Source organism: Chiloscyllium plagiosum, chromosome 16 (assembly GCF_004010195.1).
Source record: "Chiloscyllium plagiosum isolate BGI_BamShark_2017 chromosome 16, ASM401019v2, whole genome shotgun sequence".
NCBI lineage: Eukaryota > Metazoa > Chordata > Chondrichthyes > Orectolobiformes > Hemiscylliidae > Chiloscyllium > Chiloscyllium plagiosum.
The window spans coordinates 30,982,589-31,001,963 of record NC_057725.1 but is presented as its reverse complement, the minus strand read 5'-3'; the positions used below and the strand labels follow the sequence as shown (position 1 = coordinate 31,001,963).

The 19,375-nt window shown below is 41.1% G+C and overlaps 1 protein-coding gene across 1 annotated transcript in view; it reads right to left on the bottom strand.

The window, feature by feature from the left end:
- Window positions 1–8,035: 8,035 nt before the first annotated feature.
- The window catches only part of lyve1a (lymphatic vessel endothelial hyaluronic receptor 1a), a 71,782-nt gene continuing 60,442 nt past the window's right edge, over window positions 8,036–19,375 (bottom strand). Inside the window, exon 6 of the mRNA XM_043705688.1 lies at window positions 8,036–10,638. Coding sequence (XP_043561623.1) covers window positions 10,542–10,638 — 97 coding nt within the window. The 3' untranslated portion in view covers window positions 8,036–10,541. The remainder of the gene's footprint in view (window positions 10,639–19,375) is intronic.

Here is a 19,375-nt window from a genome sequence, read left to right as displayed (position 1 = left end):
GCAGTTTGCTGCAATCAATGATCTGTTTAAGGTTTGGCGGTTGTTTAAAGGCGAGAAGTGGAGGCGTGGGTAAAGTCAGGCAGGGTGCTTTTCATTATTGATAGCATGTTGCAGGCTGCGAAGAACATTGCGTAGTTTTTTGGCTCCCGGGAAGTATTGGACAACAAAGGGTACCATATTGGTTGCAACCCATCTGTGTTTCCAGCGGAGGTCATTATGGTTTCCCGTTGTGGCATGTCAGAACAGTGGGTCAATGATTTGAGCATCATATTCTGTTCTTATGAGGACATCCTTGAGCACCTTTAGGTGTCCATCATGTTCTTCTTCATCTGAACAGATCCTGTGTATGTATAGGGTTTGTCCATAGGGGAAGGCTGATTTAATGTGTTTAGAGTGGAAGCGAGATAAGTGTAGCATCATGAGGTTATCCATGGATTTGCGGAAGAGTGAGAAGATGAGGTACCCTACCTTGATGGCGATGCATGTATCCAAGAATGAGACAGATACTAAAGAGCAGTCCATGGTAAGTCTGATGGTGGGAGGAAACTTGTTGATATCACTGTGTAGTTGTCTCAGTGATTCCTCGTCATGGGTCCAGAGGAAGAAAATGTCATCAGTATACGTGGTGTATAGTGTTGGTTGGAGGTCCTGTGCAGAAAAGGTCCTGCTTGAATCTGTGCATGAAAATATTGGCATATTGGGGTGCATATTTGGTCCCATGGCTGTTCCGTGTATCTGGATGAAGAATTGGTTGTCAAACGTGAAAACGTTGTGGTTGAGGATAAAGTGGATGAATTGGAGGATGAGTTGGAGTATTGAGTAGTGAGACTGTTGATGCAATGCTGTCATCGTCGAACATTCTGATATAGAGTGCTTACACGTCCATTGGGATGAGGAGTGTTTCCGGTTCGACTGGTCCGTGGGTGCTGAGTTTCTGTAAGAAATCTGTAGTGTCGCAACAGAAGCTGGGGGTTCCATGTACAATGGGTTTAAGATGCCTTTGACATAGCCAGAGAGGTTCTCACACAGGGTCCTATTGCCTGATACCTGGTGTGTTGGTTTTGTGTATCTTTGGAAGGCAGTAGAAGTCACCTACGCGAGAAGTACATGGGATAAGAGCGCGTAGGGAACTCTGAAGGACAGGATCAAAACTATTAACCATCACATTCCCATACATCCTTGATCAAGCTTACACACACTTTGTCACATGCACTCACACTCACACCCACACACACAGTCACTTTGTCTGTCCTGCAGGCACATACATATAAGTTTATGGGGTGAATCTGTATTTGCAGAATTATATTTTATTTTGCTCATAAAATGCATAACCTAAGTCAATCCTTGTAAGATTCTGTAAATCCCACTTTAGAAATAGAACCAGTCTGACTCAAGATTGGGACACAGACAGACTTTAACCTCATACCTTTAATACATTGTCTGAGCTGAGATGGCACCTTTTGTGAGAAAACCTGAAGTTATCTTCAGAATGTGACTTAAAAGGAGTTCTGGGATTTACATATTAATGAACCAAAACTAGCAAACCCATTTTAAAAGATGAAAACTTAATCTAAGTAGTTTAATAACCTTCAGCCACATGACACTGTATCCTTTTGCTATAAATTCTGTGTCTTATGGTCCTGCTCCACAACTACCTGATAAAGAAAGCTAGTGCTTCCAAATAAACCTGTTGGACCATAACCTGGTGTTGTGTGATTTTTAATCTGTGTAATCTCTCTGTTAGTCCATCACTGACCTTCCCTGACAGTACAGCTCTTGTTCAGTACAGTACTGACTCTCCCTAAGGGTGCAGCTCTCCGTTTAGTACATTACTGATCCTCTGTGACAGTGCAGCTCTCTGTCAATGCATTACTGACTCTCCCTGACAGTACGGTTCTCCGTTAGTCCATTACTGACCCTCCCTGACAGTACAGCTCTTGTTCAGTACAGTACTGACTCTCCCAAAGAGTGCAGCTCTCCGTTTAGTACATTACTGATCCTCTGTGACAGTGCAGCTCTCTGATAATGCATTAACTGACTCTCCCTGACAGTACGGTTCTCCATTAGTCCATTACTGACCCTCCCCGACAGTGCAGCTCTCCTGTCAGTCCATTACTGACCCTCCCTGACAGTGCAGCTCTCTGTTTTGTCCATACTAACCTTCCCTGAAAGTGCAGCTCGCCTTTCAGTCCATTACTGACTGTCCCTGACAGTGCAGCTCTCATTTTAATCCATTACTGATCCTCCTTGACAGTGCAGCTCTCCATCAGTACATTACTGTCTCTCTCTGACAGTGCAGCTCTCCTTTAGTCCACTACTGACTCTTCCTGATAGTGCAGTGCTCCTTTAGTACATTACTTACCCTCACTGACAGTGCAGTTCTCCATCAGTACATTACTGACTCTCCCTGACAGTGCAGCTCTCCTTTAGACCATTACTGACCGTCCCTGACAGTGCAGCACTCCTTCAGTACATTACTGACTCTCCTTGACAGTGCAGCTCTTCTTTTAGTCCATTACTGGCTTTCTCTGACAGTGCAGTGCTCCTTTAGTACACTGCTGACCTCTCTGACAGTGCAGCTCTCCTTCTGTACAATACTGACTCTCTCTGACAGCGCAACTCTCCTTTTAGTCCATTACTGACCCTTCCTGACAGTATAGCTCTCCTTTAGTACACTACTGACTCTCCCTGACTATGCAGCTCTCCATTAGTTCATTACTGACTCTGCCTAACACTGCAGTTCTCTGTTAGTCCATTACTGACTCTCCCTGAATGTGCAGCTCTCCTTTTAGTCCATTACTGACAACCCGTGACAGTGCAGCTCTCCTTTAATCCATTACTGACCCTCCCTGACAATGCAATTCTCCTTCAGTACATTACTGACTCTCCCTGACAGTGCAGCCATCCTTTAGTACATTACTGACACTTCCTGATAGTGCAGCTCTCCTTTTAGTCCATTACTGACCTTCCATGGCAGTGCAACTCTCCAGTACATTACTGACCCTCCCTGACAGTGCAACTCTCCTTCAGTACATCACTGACTCTCCCTGAGCAGCTCTCTGTTAGTCCATTACTGACCCTCCCTGACAGAGCAACTCTCCTTCAGTACATTACTGACCCTCCTGACAGTGCAACTCTCCTTCAGTACATCACTGACTCTCCCTGACAGTGCAGCTCTCCTTTTAGTCCATTATTAACAATCCGTGACAATGCAGCTCTCCTTTAATCCATTAGTAACCCTCCCTGACAGTGCAACTCTCCTTCAGTGCATTATTGACTCTCCCAGACAGTGCAGTTCTCCTTTTAGGTCATTACTGAATCTCCCTGACAGTCATGTTCTCCTTTTAGTCCCTTACTGACTCTCCCTGACTGAGCAGCTCTCTGTTAGTCCATTACTGATCCTCCCTGACAGTGTAGCACTCCTTTAGTACCTTATTGACCCTCTGTGACAGTGCAGTTCTTCTTTGATAGAGTACTTACCCTCTTTGACAATACAGCACTAGGGAATTCTAGCACCTCTGATATTAATGGAATGGAATTGGTAGGTTAAAAAATAGAGTTCCTATGATGTGTACGGATTTATTTTCTAACCCAATATATGAAAAAACACCTAAGAAAGAAAGTTTTGCTTTTGGATTTAGTAGTGAACCAGAGCAGATAAGCAAAGTAAAATAAGTGGAATATCTAGTCAGTACTGTCCATAATGTAATAATATATTTTAAGATGATCATAGTGAAGAACATAAGTATGATAAAAAGTACGTTTACAGTTTGGAAAAAGCTGGTTTTGAGGGCCGATGCTTAGAACGGGCTGAGAAACTAAATTGGGCAAATATTGACAACCAGTGATATAGGACAACAATGACAAACATTTAAATCGATGTTCAATGGGGTGCAGGAAAAGTATTTCCACTGAAAAATCAAAACAAATTAAACACTGGTGAGTTTCAGCAAATCTATAAAGACATAAGGGAACAATTGAATGTAGAATATTGCTTTCAGTACATTGACAACAAAGGAATACATAATAAGAAAGAATAAGATAAATTAGGAGAGAAGTCACAAAGTAAGAATGCAACAAAGAGCAACTAAATTAAATTATTCAAAGAACATCAAAGAGAATGTTAAATATTTTACAGATGCATCAATAATAAAACTAAGTCGGTGATTGAAACACTAAAGGATAGACAGGATAATTGTTAGTTAGGTGTCTGTCCATCTCGTCTGTTCACCTCTGGTTGTCTCCAAGTAATCTGATCAGCTTGCAAGCATTCTTACATCACAGATATGGGTGACCTATTGGTCGTGTTCTGATAGCAAACTTACCATAAAGGCTTGCCAACTGTGATTAAGAATGTTCCTGGAAGTTTCATCACAAATTATGCTTCCATATCGAGGCATTAACTGTCCACTGGTGCCATCCTTATGACATATTGCCTTTCTATGCCAATTATGGAATCATAGAGTCATATAGCACGGAAACAGATCCTTCGGCCTAATGCGTCCACGCTGACCAGTCATCTCAGTCTGACCTAGTTCCATTTGGCCCATATCCCTTTAAACCCTTCCTATTCATATATCCACATACCCATTTTAAATGTTGTAATTGTACCCACCCCCACCACTTCCTTTAGCAGCTCATTCCTCTGCGTGACAAAGTAATCTCTCAGGTCCTTTTTAAATCTTTCTCCTCTCATTTGAAACCTAGTTTTGGACAATCCCATGCCAGGAAAAAGACCTTGGCTATTCACCCTACCTATGCCTCTCGTGATTTTATAAACCTCAGTGAGGTCACCCCTCAGACTCCAATGCTCCAGTGAAAAAAAGTCCAGCCTATTCAGCATCTCCCTTTAACTCAAGCCTTCCAGTCCCTGCGACATCCTTGTAAATGTTTTCTGTACCCTCTCAATTTAACGAAGCCCTTTCTGTTTTAAGTAGATGAGCATGAGGCTGGGAGAACACAGCAAGCCAGATAGCATCAGGAGGTGGAGAAGTCAACATTTTGGGTATAACCCTTCTTCAGGGCTGGAGGTTGGTGTAAAGGGAGGTGCAGATAAAGGGGGTGGAGTGGGGGAAGGGTAGTGAGGTGGGGATAGGTGGAGACAGGTAGAGTGTACGATCTGGTTTGTCGATGGGAGGAATGAATCTGGTAGGTAGTTGAGAGGAATGGGAGGGAGGACGAAGGGGTAAGGTGTCAGGGGATGGGAAGGGAAGTTATTTGTAATTGGAGTATTCAATGTTGAGTCCTCCAGACTGTAGGTGACCCAGGCAGAAGATGAAGTGTTGTTCTTCCAATTTGTGGTTTGATTTGTTGTGCAATGGAGGAGGCCAAGGATGGTCATGTGGGAAAGGGAAAGGTATTGGGAAAGGGAATTAAAATGAGCAGTGACTGGGAGTTCCTGTTGACCCCTGCAGGTCCGGCTGAGATGCTCGGTGAAACATTCCCTTAGTTCACATTTGATCTCCCCGATGTAGAGAAGACCACATCAATACAGTGGTCCGCAGGGTGCGACCAGATCTCCCGGTTACTGCCCATTCCCTTACCAACATGACCATCTTTGACTTCCTCCATTGCACAAACAAATCAAACCACAAATTGGAGGAACAAACCTCATCTTCCGCCTGGGCAGCCTACAGCTCGGAGGACTCAACATTGAGTTCTCCAATTTCAAATAATGTCCCTTCCCATCCCCGACTCACTTCCTAGTCCCTCCCACTCCCTTCCATTCCTCTCGACCATCCACTGGATTCATCCCCTCATCGACCAATCAGGTCGTGCCCTCTACCTGTCTCCACATAACCCCACCTCCCAACCCTGCCCCCCACCCCCCATATCTACAACTCCTCTTTACACCCACCCCCAGTCCTGAAGAAGGGTTACACTGAAATGTTGACTTCTCCACCTCCTGATGCTGACTAGCTTGCTGTGTTCTCCCAGCCTCCTGCTTGTCTACCTTGGATTCCAGCAACTGCTGTTTCTTTTTGGCTCTAACCTTTCTGTAGAAGGGCAACCAGAATTGTACACAGTATTCTAAAAGTGACCTAACCAATTCCTATATAGCCGTAATGTGACAGCTCAAATATACTCAATGTTCTGACCAATGAAGACTGGTGTGCATGAAAGGATTATAGCTGAAAAGGAACAGTACTTTCAGATACAGCCATAACACAACTTACTTATTTGTACAAAGTTAAAAAATCACACAACACCAGGTTATAGTCCAACAGGTTTAATTGGAAGCACACTAGCTTTCGGAGCGACGCTCCTTCATCAGGTGGTAGTGGAGGGCTCAATCCTAACACACAGAATTTATAGCAAAAATTTACAGTGTGATGTAAGTGAAATTATACATTGAAAAATTGATTGTCTGTCTGTTAAGTTACGTGTATGGAATGAGCTGCCAGAGGAAGTGGTGGAGGCTGGGATAATTGCAACATTTAAGAGGCATTTGGATGGGTATATGAATAGGAAGGGTTTGGAGGGATATGGGCCGGATGTTGGCAGGTGCTGTGTGTGTGTATCTGGGTTGGGGGTTGTGAGTGTGAGTATGTGTATGTGTGTAGTGAGTGCAGAGTGTCTTAAGTCTGTGAGGGGGTGCATGTGAGAGTATGGAAGTGTGTGTGTCTGTAAGGGTGTGTGTGGGTGTCTGTGTGCGTGTCTGTGTGTATGTGTGTCCGTGTATATAAGATTGCCTGTGTGTGTGAGAGTGTGTGTGAGTAGGAGTATCTGTGTGTGTGTATATAGTGCAGTGGTGGTCACCTATAATGTGACCTGGTGTTGTGTGATTTTTAACTTTGTACACCCCAGTCCAACACCGGCATCTCCAAATCATACTTATTTGTAAGTTTATTCCAATCAAATTAATTTTTTCAATGATGTCTTTTGAATGTTTGTAACTCATTTCATCATATGAAAAACATTGGACCTAAATTGTTTATTTTAATTCAGCAGATGTCAAGTTGCAAATACAAATAGCTAAAAATAAAAGCACAGAATTTGAGCTACCAATTTGGGCAGGTTTGGTCATACAATTTTGAAATGAAAACAAGCATTTGAAAATGAAATATGTAATTTTTTTCTGTAAAAGAAGGATTCATGCTGTAACAGCACAAGTTATACATTTAATTTAAGTGGATTTCAAAATTCAATCTACATTACGCATTGCCTTTTTTAAAAAGTGAAATGTTTTGCTGTGATATGTCAGTTTCTCCCCTATCAAAGAAAGGAAGCAATATTTGAATAAGAATAAAATCAAAATCTGTATTATACAAAAATCTAATTGAGGATTAGAGTCAGTGTTATAGAAACAGTTAGTTGCAGGGTTAGAAATGCAGGTCCCTTGAAGATATACTAAAACAGCTCCAGAGTTGATTGACAATAAATTGTGCTCATCGTATTTATATAAAAGTGATTATTTCCTCCCCAATGTGGAGTTAGTTTCTGGACAGGAAAAGATGGAACCGGTACTTGTACTAAACGATAGAATTACTGAAGCCTAGTATACTGATTGCTTTTTTAAAAAATTTACATTCCCTACAGTGTGTAAACAGGCTCTTCGGCCCTAACAGTCCACACCGGCCCTCCGAAGAGTAACCCACCCAGACCCATCTCCCTCTGACTAATGCACCTAACACTATGGGCAATTTAACATGGCCAATTCACCTGACCTGCACATCTTTGGACTGTGGGAAGAAATCGGAGCATCCGGAGGAAACCCACGCAGGCACGGGGAGAATGTGCAAACTCTACACAGACAGTTGCCCAAGGCTGGAATCGAACCTGGGACTCTAGTACTGTGAGGCAGCAGTGCTAACCACTGAGCCACCGTGCTGCCCCTAACAAGTCCGCACCGACCCTCTGAAGACCAACCCACCCCAACCCATTCCCCTACATTTACCCCTTCACCTAACACTATGGGCAATTTAGCATGGCCAATTCATCTAACCTGCACATTTTTGGACTGTGGAAGGAAACCAGAGACCTGGAGGAAACTCACGCAGACACAGGGAGAATGTGCAAATTCCACATTGAGGCAGGAATTGAACCCGGGTCTCTGGAACTGTGAGGCAGCAGTGCTAACCACTATGCCACTGTGCTGCCCTTTAACAGCTCTCTACCTATCCTGTCACCCTTATTGACTTGTGCCCCATATATAATAGGTGTGTCTGCTCCTGCATACTCTTTGGAATAGTAGCCTTTATTTGATAGTATCTTTCCATATTACTTGCCCCAAAAGTGTATCACCTCACATTTTTCCGCATTAAACTTCATCTGCCAACCCAGCACAGGCAACCTATTTTCAACTGTTCACACTTTCTGTTGGCACGTATCTAGCACTCACGTCTGTCAATCCAGGCTTACCATCAGCAATCTCTTTCTTTTCTATCTCTGGGCACCCATCTATTCGACTTACTCATCTTCTCCACCCCACCCTGAAAACAGTATAAATGTAATCATTTCCCAACAATTTTCAGCTCTGAAGAAACGTCGCTGGACATGAAACATTAATTCTGATGAACTCTGTTTCTTTCTCCACAGATGCTGCCAGACCTGCTGAGTTTCTCCAGCAGTTTCTATTTTCAGTCCTTCAGGGTAACCTGTTTGAAAGGGAAATATTCTTACAACCCCCAGAGGAAACACAAGGAATAGAGGAAAAGCTTCAGAAATTACATAAATGCATATATGGATTAAATTATGCTTCTTGATTAGTAATGGAATCAAGGATTATAGAGAGAAGAGAGGAGAATAGGGTTGAGAAACGCATCAGCTATGATTGAATGGTAGAGCTCCAGTATCTTATGACCTTATGATCCTGTGTTATTTTTCAGTAAGGGCACTCTGTTAATGTTAGCGTATTCATAACTGAAGGTGGATCCAGTAGTGTTCCATTGCCATTATAATAGAAAATACTTCCGCATCTATGTGGGGGAAAGGTTTCAGAGGGAAAGGTGGAAACTGGCATTTGTTCTAACTTGTAGATGTAGAATAAATAAAACCCTTGTAAATCTCTAAAATAGTTTGCTGATTATTCAAGTATGGCTATTGGTCTGTTAAAAATTTTGTAACAGTTTTTCAGCTTACATGTGGATTGATGGCAGGATTTCATCAAAGCTAGACTATGTTCAGAGCGTTAATATATTACATGCACATCTTCATCAACTTTTTAAAACATAAATTTCCAAGATTGCAATGAAAATTTTCTATATAAACTTGTTTTTATAATTATGCCTTCTCCCACTGAGGACATGAAAATATTAAAAATACAAGCAAATAAAACTAAAGTATACTTATCGGTACCGAGTTATATCTTCATGCCTTGGTCCAATGGTTCTCATAACACTTTCATTGTAATTATTTTTCATTGGTTGCCACCCCACGTTTTGCATGTTATTTTCACTCTTTAAATAGGATCTTGCTGCCCACATTAATGCTAGACAGAGACAGGATTTTCTCAGAGGTCTCCATCTAAGCTAAAATTGCTCTTGCCCCAATCAAGAGGATGTGGATTTGGTAGCTCTACTTCACCAGCACAGTGAACCCAGCAACAATGTGAGGAAAAATGGACAGGTAAAGGTAATCCATGACATTTTGAAATAATACATCAGATTATAGACCTGGAGGTGTTCTGCTGCAAGCCATGCCATAGGTTATCAGTGCATGCGCGATGGATATGAATGAAGTAATGGCAGAGTGAGGGCACTGTGAGATGCTAATGACCTACTGTCGGTCGTGAATTTTTTTTCATCTCTTCCAGAAGAAATTTGACACATTCGTAAGACAATGTTGCATCCAAATGGAACAAAAAATTGTATGTAGGAAAGGACCAGTTGGTCCATTTAGCTTTAACATTATGACTTAATATTTCTCCTTTATGCCCTGAATCTTTCCCCCAATTCTTTCTAGCCCCAACTATTTTACTCATCCTTAATTCTTCTACTCTCTACCTAAGCCTACCCCACACTTCCTTCAGTCTTCCCCAACCTCCCCTACTCCCCTACTCATTACCTTGTAATCTGCTGAGAGAGACAAAGCTAGATGTATCTTGTAATCTTTACACTATTGCCCAAAGTAAGAACTGCAGCTGAATGATCAAAACAGACAATAAGATTCATTTAGTTATAGCATTGACCCCAATGTCGAGGATTAGTTGTGATGGGTTCTGCTTAATTAAATGTTGAATGAGATACTTTGGCGAAACAGTTTACTTTTCTCTCATTATTTACCTTTCAAGCAGTGAGATTTTAGGACACTGAGTCTGTGCACATATGTATTAATACTGACATCAAAGCCAGAAAATCAAACAAGGTTACTAGAAAGTTTAAATGGAGCAAAAATACCAACTTTGATTAGTTGAACTGAATGACCAATTTCTGTGCTTTACGTTCAATTTTTGTTACATATTTTCCCTTTACAATCAGTGTAATTCTATTTAAAACTAATTCTAATCCCACTTCCATATCCTTAATGTTTATTGAATTAGTTTGCTTGTTTGCTATTGAAAGATGCAAAGTTTGTTAATTGGATTCTCTTTCTGTGTCTTCTCATGGTGAGTTGTTTTCTGTCAGGTTATTGCTCCATACTTCAGCTTCAATGGCTTCTTTTGGCTGTCCGGGTAAATACGAAAAACGCTTCTTGCGTCTAAAGATTACAGATATAAATGTTAGTCAAGTGCAGAGTGGTTCCTTGGTTACAGATGGGTTCTGTTCTTGAGACTGTTAGCAAATCAATTTGTATGCAAGTAAGAACACAATGCAAGAAAATATAAAATAGCCATTTATAAGTACAGGAAATGTTCATGTTAGACCTGTAAAATTACACCCCTGTATGGGATCATGTTCATAAATATGAGTGTTTGGAAGTTTGGGGGTTTGTAAATCTGGGAGACCTGTACTATAAAGAGCTTGATACTTACCTACACATAACGTATCACTATGAACAGTTTAAAATAGTGAAAAACAAAAATCTCTTAAATGTGACTTTTTTTCTCTGTTCTAGAGCTTTTAAATGAAAGTTACATATTCCATCCAGGCCCCAGGGAGCAGCAATGCGTATTTAGCTCCTTAATATAGATAAATAACAACAATTTACATTTGTATAACACCAATAAAGTAATTAAAATGTCACAAGGTGACTTACTGGAACACTAAAAAAAAACACAATTTAGTACTGAGCCACATATTATATCTAAGATTTAGCCAAACATGTAGGTTCAAGGAGTTTCTAAAAGGAGGAGAGAAAGGTTGATAGACAGAGAGGTGTCACGTCCAAACTCTGGAGTTTAGGACCCTGACAGCTATAGCAATAACTACCAATGTTAAAGCGATTAAAATCAGAGATGCTTTAAAATCCTAGGGATACCTAGGGTTATATGGCTGGAGGAGATTACAGAGATAGAGAGAGGCATGCCAGGGAGGAATGTGAAAACAAGACATGACATTCAGGAGGCCAGGGAGCCAGGAAAGGGTGGAGTAAAAATTCTATTAGTTATGATTTGTATCAGAAAAATAGAGAGGGATGACCTAAGTTCATGAGAAATGATAAAGGCAGTAGTCACTTGTGAGAGTGATGGACAAGCCCCCAGGAGGAACCACATGGTAAAATGATGTATAACAGAGGAAATTATGGAAGCTTGTCAGATAATCGTGATGTTTATAATCTATTTATAGTCTGCAAAAAACATTGATCATAGAATAATTGAATTGAATTTTATATTCAGTTTGAGGGATGAGTGTATCTAAGTCTAGTATTTTAAATTTAAATAAGAGTAATCATGCACGATCGAGAAGTAGTTAAAGTGAGGAGGCAATTAATATTAAAGTCAGTAGAGATGCAATGGCAGGGACTTAGGGGAGTATTTCAAAATAAACAGATAAGATCCCTTCACATCAGAAGGCTTCCAATGGGAGGATCCACAATCCAAAATGTTTAAGCAAAAATGTTAAAGAAAGTTGAGAAATGTTAAAGAAAAAATGTTAACTTTAAGAAAAAGCATGTAGTTATGCAAAGATGGCTGGCAGGTCAGAAGATTAGACAAAAATAAAGAACATCACAAATGACAAGTGTGTACAAGAAAATTTTCTGATTCATTATGTGGATGTACCTACTAGAGAAGGTGCAAAACTTGACCTACTCTTGGGAAATAAGGCAGGGCAGGTGACTGAGGTGTCAGTGGGGGAGCACTTTGGGGCTAGCGGCCATAATTCTATTAATTTTAAAATAGTGATAGAAAAGGACAGACCACATCTAAAAGTTGAAGTTCTAAATTGGAAGAAGGCTAATTTTGATGGTATTAAGCAAGAACTTTCAAAAGCTTATTGGGGCAGATGTTCGCAGATAAAGGGACCGCTGGAAAATGGGAAGCCTTCAGAAATGAGATAACGAGAATCCAGAGACAGTTAGGGTGAAAGGAAAGGCTGGTAGGTGTAGGGAATGCTGGATGACTAAAGAAATTGAGTGTTTGGTTAAGTAAAAGAAAGAAGCATATGTCCAGTATATGCAGGATAGATCAACCAAATCCTTAGAAGAGCAAAAAGGCAGGAGGAGTACTCTTAAGAGGGAAATCAGGAGGGCAAAAAGGGGACATGTGATAGCTTTAGCAAATAGGGTTAAGGAGAATCTGAAGGGCTTTTTCAAATGCATTAAGGACAGAAGGGTACCTAGGGAGAGAATAGGGCCCCTCAAAGATCAGCAAGGTGGCCTTTGCGTGCAGCCGCAGGAGTTGGGGAGATACTAAACGAGTATTTTGCATCAGTGTTTACTGTGGAGAAGGACATGGAAGATATAGAATGTGGGGAAATAGATGGTGACATCTTGAAAAATGTCCATATTACAGAGGAGGAAGTGCTGGATGTCTTGAAACTGATAAAGGTGGAAACATTCCCAGAACCTGATCAGGTGTACCCTAGAACTCTGTGGGAAGCTAGGGAAGTTATTGCTGGGTCTCTTGTTGAGGTATTTGTATAATCAATAGTCACAGGTGAGGTGCCGGAAGACTGGAGGTTGGCCAACGTGGTGCCACTATTTAAGAAGGGTGGTAAGGACAACCAGGGAAATGTAGACTGGTCTGAGGGACAGGATTTACATGTATTTGGAAAGGCAAGGACTGATTCCGGATAGTCAACATGGCTTTGTGTGTGGGAAATCATGTCTCACAAACTTGATTTGAGTTTTTTGAAGAAGTAACAAAGAGGGTTGATGAGGGAATAGCGGTGGACATGCTCTGTATGACTTCAGTAAGGCGTTCAACAAGGTTCGAGGAGAAAGTGAGGTCTGCAGACGCTGGAGATCAAAGCCGAAACTTTATTGCTGGAACAGCACAGCAGGTCAGGCAGCATCTAGGGAACAGAAGATTCGACGTTTCGGGCACATGCCCTTCTTCAGGAGTTTATTGCTGTTCCAGCAATAAAGTTTCGGCGTTCAACAAGGTTCCCCATGGGAGACTGATTAGCAAGGTTAGATCTCATGGAATATAGGGAGAACTAGCCATTTGGATACAGAACTGGCTCAAAGGTAGCAGACAGAGGGTGTTGGTGGTGGGTTGTTTTTCAGATTGGAACCCTGTGACCAGTCGAATGCCACAAGGATCGGTGCTGGGTCCACTACTTTTCATGATTTATATAAATGATTTGGATGCGAGCATAAGAGGTAGAGTTAGTAAGTTTGTAGATGACACCAAAATTGGAGATGCAGTGGACAGTGAAGAACGTTACCTCAGATTACAATGGGATCTTGATCAGATGGGCCAATGGGCTGAGGAGTGCCAGATGGAGTTTAATTTTGATAAATGTGAGCAGATGCATTTTGGGAAAGCAAATCTTAGCAGAACTTATACGCTTAATGGTAAGGTCCTAGGCAATGTTGCTGAACAAAGAGACCTTGGCATGCAGGTTCATAGCTCCTTGAAAGTAGAGTCGCAGGTAGATAGGATAGTGAAGAAGGCGTTTAGTATGCGTTCCTTTATTGGTCAGAGTATTGAGTACAGGAGTTGGGAGGTCATGTTGCAGTTGTACAGGACATTGGTTAGGCCACTGTTGGAAGATTGCGTGCAATTCTGGTCTCCTTCCTACTGGAAGGATGTTGTGAAACTTGAGCGGGTTCAGAAAAGATTCACAAGGATATTGCCAGGGTTGGAGGATTTGAGTTAAAGGGAGAGGTTGAATAGGCTGGGGCTGTTTTCCCTGGAGCATCGGAGGCTGAGGGTGACCTTATAGAGGTTTATAAAATCATGAGGGGCATGGATAGGATAAATAGACAAAGTCTTTTCCCTGGGGTGGGGGAGTTCAGAACTAGAGGGTATAGATTTAGGGTGAGAGGGGAAAAATATAAAATAGGTCTAAGGGACAGCGTTTTCATGCAGAGGGTGGTACGTGTATGGAATGAGCTGCCAGATGAAGTGGTGGACGCTAGTAAAACTGCAACATTTAAAAGGCGTCTGTAGATTAGTTTGGTTTATCTGGTCGGCATGGACGAGTTGGACCAAAGGGTCTGTTTCCGTGCTGTACATCTCTATGACTATAAAAACTAAAAAAATTAGAGTACAAGAGAAAGCTCCCTCAAAAATACAATCAGATGAGAGTTTTTGACATTTTTAGAAAAACAGTTAACAAAGTGGTCCTATAAAAAAAACCGAGACTGAGGAACTATTCAGGAAAAGTACAGTGAAGGCAGACGATCTCAACAGGTATTTTGAATTTGTTTCATTATAGAGGGTACAACTAGCATCGCAGAAATAGGTGTGAATCAGGAAATTGACAGGAGGAATGAATTCAAGAATATCACAATTACTAGGCAAAGATTTGAGGTTTGACAAGTCCCTGGGTTCTCATAGACATCAACTTAGGACCTGAAAATCAATAAGACGTTGCATTGGTTTTCATCTTCCAAAATTCCCTAGATTTAGGAAAGGTTCCTTTAAATTGGAAAACAGCAATGTAACTTCTTTATTTAAGAAAGGAGACTGAAAGCAAGAATCTGTAGACCAATTAGTTTAACATCTGGCATGGAAAGATGTTGGTAGTTATTAAGAAAGGCATTTTAACAGAAGGCATTTAACATTTGGACAGAAGTTTGGCTGTCTAACAGGAAATAGAAAATATGAAACATAAATGGATTATCTTCTGGTTGGCAAAAAATAATTTGTGCTGTGCCACAAGGTTCATGTTCCAGAGCCTCAACTTTATAATTTATTTGTATATAGCTTGGCTGAAGGGACTAAAAATTTATTGATGTCACAAAGATAAGAAGGAAAGTAAGTTGTGAAGTGGATATAAAGAACCTACAAAGAGATATAGATAGGTCAGTTTGGGTAAGTGGGTAAAGAACTCGAAGATGGAGTATAATGTGGGAAAATGTGAAATTGTCTCTTTTCTCAGATATAATAAAAAAGAAGCATATTACATATGCAGATTGCAGCACTCTGAAATGCAGTGGGATCCAGATGTCTTACTGCATGAATGACAAGACATTAGTATACAAATACAGCAAGTAATTAGGAAAGCTAGTAGAATATTATTGTTAATTAGTAAGAATATCTTGAATATTGTGTGCAGTTATGGTTTCTTTATTCAACAATGTACCAAAACTTGGAATTGGTTCAGAGGAGGTTTACCAGATGGATATCTGAAATGAACAGGCTGGCTTATGAAGATAGGTTGATCAGACTAAGCTTGTTACCTCTTGAGCTTTTAAGCGTGAGGGGTGACTTGATTGAAATATATAAGATCCTGAAGGATCTTGACAGGGTGCATGTGGAAGAGATGCTTCCTTTTGTGGGAGAATCTATAACAAGCCTCACCCATTTCAGAAAGTGAGAAGTCTCCTTCTCACATTTGGAATTCTCTCCCTCAAAAGGTAATAGAACTAGTGTCCTTAACTATTTTAAGGTCATGGTGGATTAGCAAGGAGGTGAAATGGTACTGAGGGTAGATGGAAATGTGGAGTGATTAGATCAGCTATAATCTTAATAAATGATGGAGCAAGCTCAAGGTGCTAAGTGGCCTACTCCTGCTCCTAATTTGTATAAGAGTGACAGATTGAAGTGTAATTGACAGGAGTGATATGGAATGACATTCACTGTAAGTTAAGACACAGGGCAATAGAGTTTTGGATAACCTAAGGATAACACTATACAGAAGGGCCTTGAATAGTCAAGTCTATAGATTCAAAGGGCATGGATAAGACAATAGACAATAGGTGCAAGAGTAGGCCATTCTGCCCTTCGAGCCTGCACCACCATTCATTATGATCATGGCTGATCATCCTCAATCAATATCCTGTTCCTGCCTTATCTCCATAACCCTTGATTCCACTATCCTTGACAGCTCTATCCAATCTTCAATCTTTCTTAAACAAATCCAGAGACTGGCCTCCACTGCCTTCTGGGGCAGAGCATTCCACATACCCACCACTCTCTGGGTGAAGAAGTTTCTCCTCATCTCTGTCCTAAATGGCCTACCCCTTATTTTTAAGTTGTGTCCTCTGGTTAGGGACTCACCCATCAGCGGAAACATGTTTCCTGCCTCCAGAGTGTCCAAACCTTTAATAATCTTATACGTCTCAATCAGATCTCCTCTCAGTCTTCTAAACTCAAGGGTATACAAGCCCAATCGCTCCAATCTTTCAACATAAGATAGTCCCGCCATTCCAGGAATTGACCTCATGAACCTGCACTGCACTCTGTCAATAACCAGAATGTCTTTCCTCAAATTTGGAGACCAGAACTGCACACAATATTCCAGGTGTGATTTTCAGAAGCAGATGAGCTGAGACAGCGATGAAGTTGAGAAATTTTATGGAGGTGGGAGTAGGTGGTCTTAGAGAGGGCATGAATATGTGTTTGGAATCTCAACCCAAGATCTAATGCAACAACAAAATTGCTAATAGATTAACTGAATCTCTGCCTATTGCCAAAAAGAGGGAGAGAGGTAGTATGTAGGAAAAGGTATTTGGAGCATGGACCAAAAATAATGGCATCAGTCTTCCTGATATCTGATTGGAGGATGTTTCTGCTCATCCTGTATTGGATATTGGATAAAACAATGTGACAGTTTACTGACAGTGGAGAAACACTGCTGAGGTAGAGCATCAGTATATGCTTGCAGTGTCTGCAGCCAGAAGTGCTAAGTGAATGATCCATCTGAGGTTCCCAATATCATAGATCAAAGCCAGCTCCCTGGCATTATGAGGGAGCAGTACTAGCCACTGAGCCATCATGCCACTCTAGTGAAGTGAGAGTGACTGCTCTTGACTCAGCATAGTATCAAGTAGCCGCAGTAAAACTGGAGTCACTATTGTAAATTTGAAAACTACTTTATAAGGTATGACAGTAGAAAGCGAATAGCTATGATTTATACAAATAATACATAGGCTATGACAAAATATATTCCTTTTATGTACAAAATCCTATCAAGAAAAGGGTTGCAACTGTGACTAATGAAAGAAATCAAGGATTGTATTAGATCAAAGAATGAGGTCTAAAAGGTTGACAAAAAAATGGCTATATTGAGAACTGGGAATATTTTAGAAGTCTGTAAAGGCATACCAAAAAAGAAAAGCGCAGCAGGTCAGGCAGCATCCAGGGAACAGGAGAATCGACGTTTCGGGCATAAGCTCTTCTTCAGGAATCGGGCTTATGCCCGAAACATCGATTCTCCTGTTCCCTGGATGCTGCCTGACCTGCTGCGCTTTTCCAGCAACACATTTCCAGCTCTAATCTCCAGCATCTGCAGACCTCACTTTCTTACCAAAAAAGAAAGTAAAGGAAACAAAATAGGAGAGTAAACTAGTGATATGATGGATTGTAACAGTTTCTATAGATATGGTGGGAAAGGTGGCATAGTGGTAACGTCACTGGACATTACTACTTCAGAGAATCAGGCTAATCCTCTCGGGGAGGCAATGGCCTGATGGTAGTATCGCTATTAATCCAGAAACTCAACCAGCATTGGAGAGTTCTGAATTCAAATCCTGCCATGGTGGAATTTGAATTCAGTAAAAGTAATCTGGAAATAAGGGTCTCATGATGATCATGAATCATTGTTGATTGTTGGGAAAAACCCATCTGGTTCACTAATGTCCTTTAGGGAAGGAAATCTGTCATCCTTACCTGGACTAGCCTACATATGACTCCAGATCTATAGCTGTTGATTGACTGTTAACTGTCCACTGGGCAATTAGGGATGGCCAATAAATGCTGGCCTAACAAGAGATGCCCACATCCCCGAGTAAATTTAAAAAATGGGTTTGAATCCTGTCATTGCAGATGGTGAAATTTCAATTCAATACAAACTCTGAAATCAAAAGCTAACCTAACAGCAACCATGTAAGAATTATTGATTGTTGTAAGATACCATCTGATTCACTAATGTCATTTAAGGAAGGAAATCTGTTATCCTAACCTTTCTGACCTATATGTGACCCACAGTTGTCGTATTTGCTCTTAACTGACCTCTGAAATAACCACTCATTTTGAGGAGCATTAGGAATTGGGAATAAATGCTGGCCCATGAACAAATTAAAAGAAAAGAAAAGATTAGCAACAATACAGGTGGATCCATTATAAGCAGAGTCAGGAAATTTTATAATGGAGAAATAGAACATGGCAGATAAACTAAACCATTGGTGTATGTCTGTGTTTACTAAAGAAAATATTAAAAACCTTCACAAAATAATGGAGAATTTAGGGATTGGCATAAACAAGGAACCGTAAGATATGAATATTAGTAAAAGACATAACATTGGATAAATAAATGGATCTTTATGTAGAGAAATCCCCGGACATGAAAAACACTACATCCCAATGTTTTGAAAAAAGGAGCGCTATAGATGGTAGATACACTGGGAGTCATCTTTCAAAATTGTAAAAACTCTGGAATAGTCTCTTCAGATTGGTAAGTGGAAAATGTAGCCCCAATATTTAAGAAAGGAGAGAGAGAGGGAGAAACTGGAATTTATAAACCTGTTAGGAGGAGAGAGTGAGGACTGCAGATGCTGGAGATCAGAGCTGAAAATGTGTTGCTGGAAAAGCACAGCAAGTCAGGCAGCATCCAAGGAGCAGGAGAATCGACGTTTCGGGCATGAGCCATTCTTCAGGAATAAGGAAAGTGTATCCAGCAGGCTAAGATAAAAGGTAGGGAGGAGGGACTTGGGGGAGGGGCGTTGGAAATGCGATAGGTGGAAGGAGGTCAAGGTGAGGGTGATAGGCCGGAGTGGGGTGGGGGCGGAGAGGTCAGGAAGAAGATTGCAGGTTAGGAAAGCGGTGCTGAGTTCGAGGGATTTGACTGAGACAAGGTGGGGGAGTGGAAATGAGGAAACTGGAGAAATCTGAGTTCATCCCTTGTGGTTGGAGGGTTCCTAGGCGGAAGATGAGGCGCTCTTC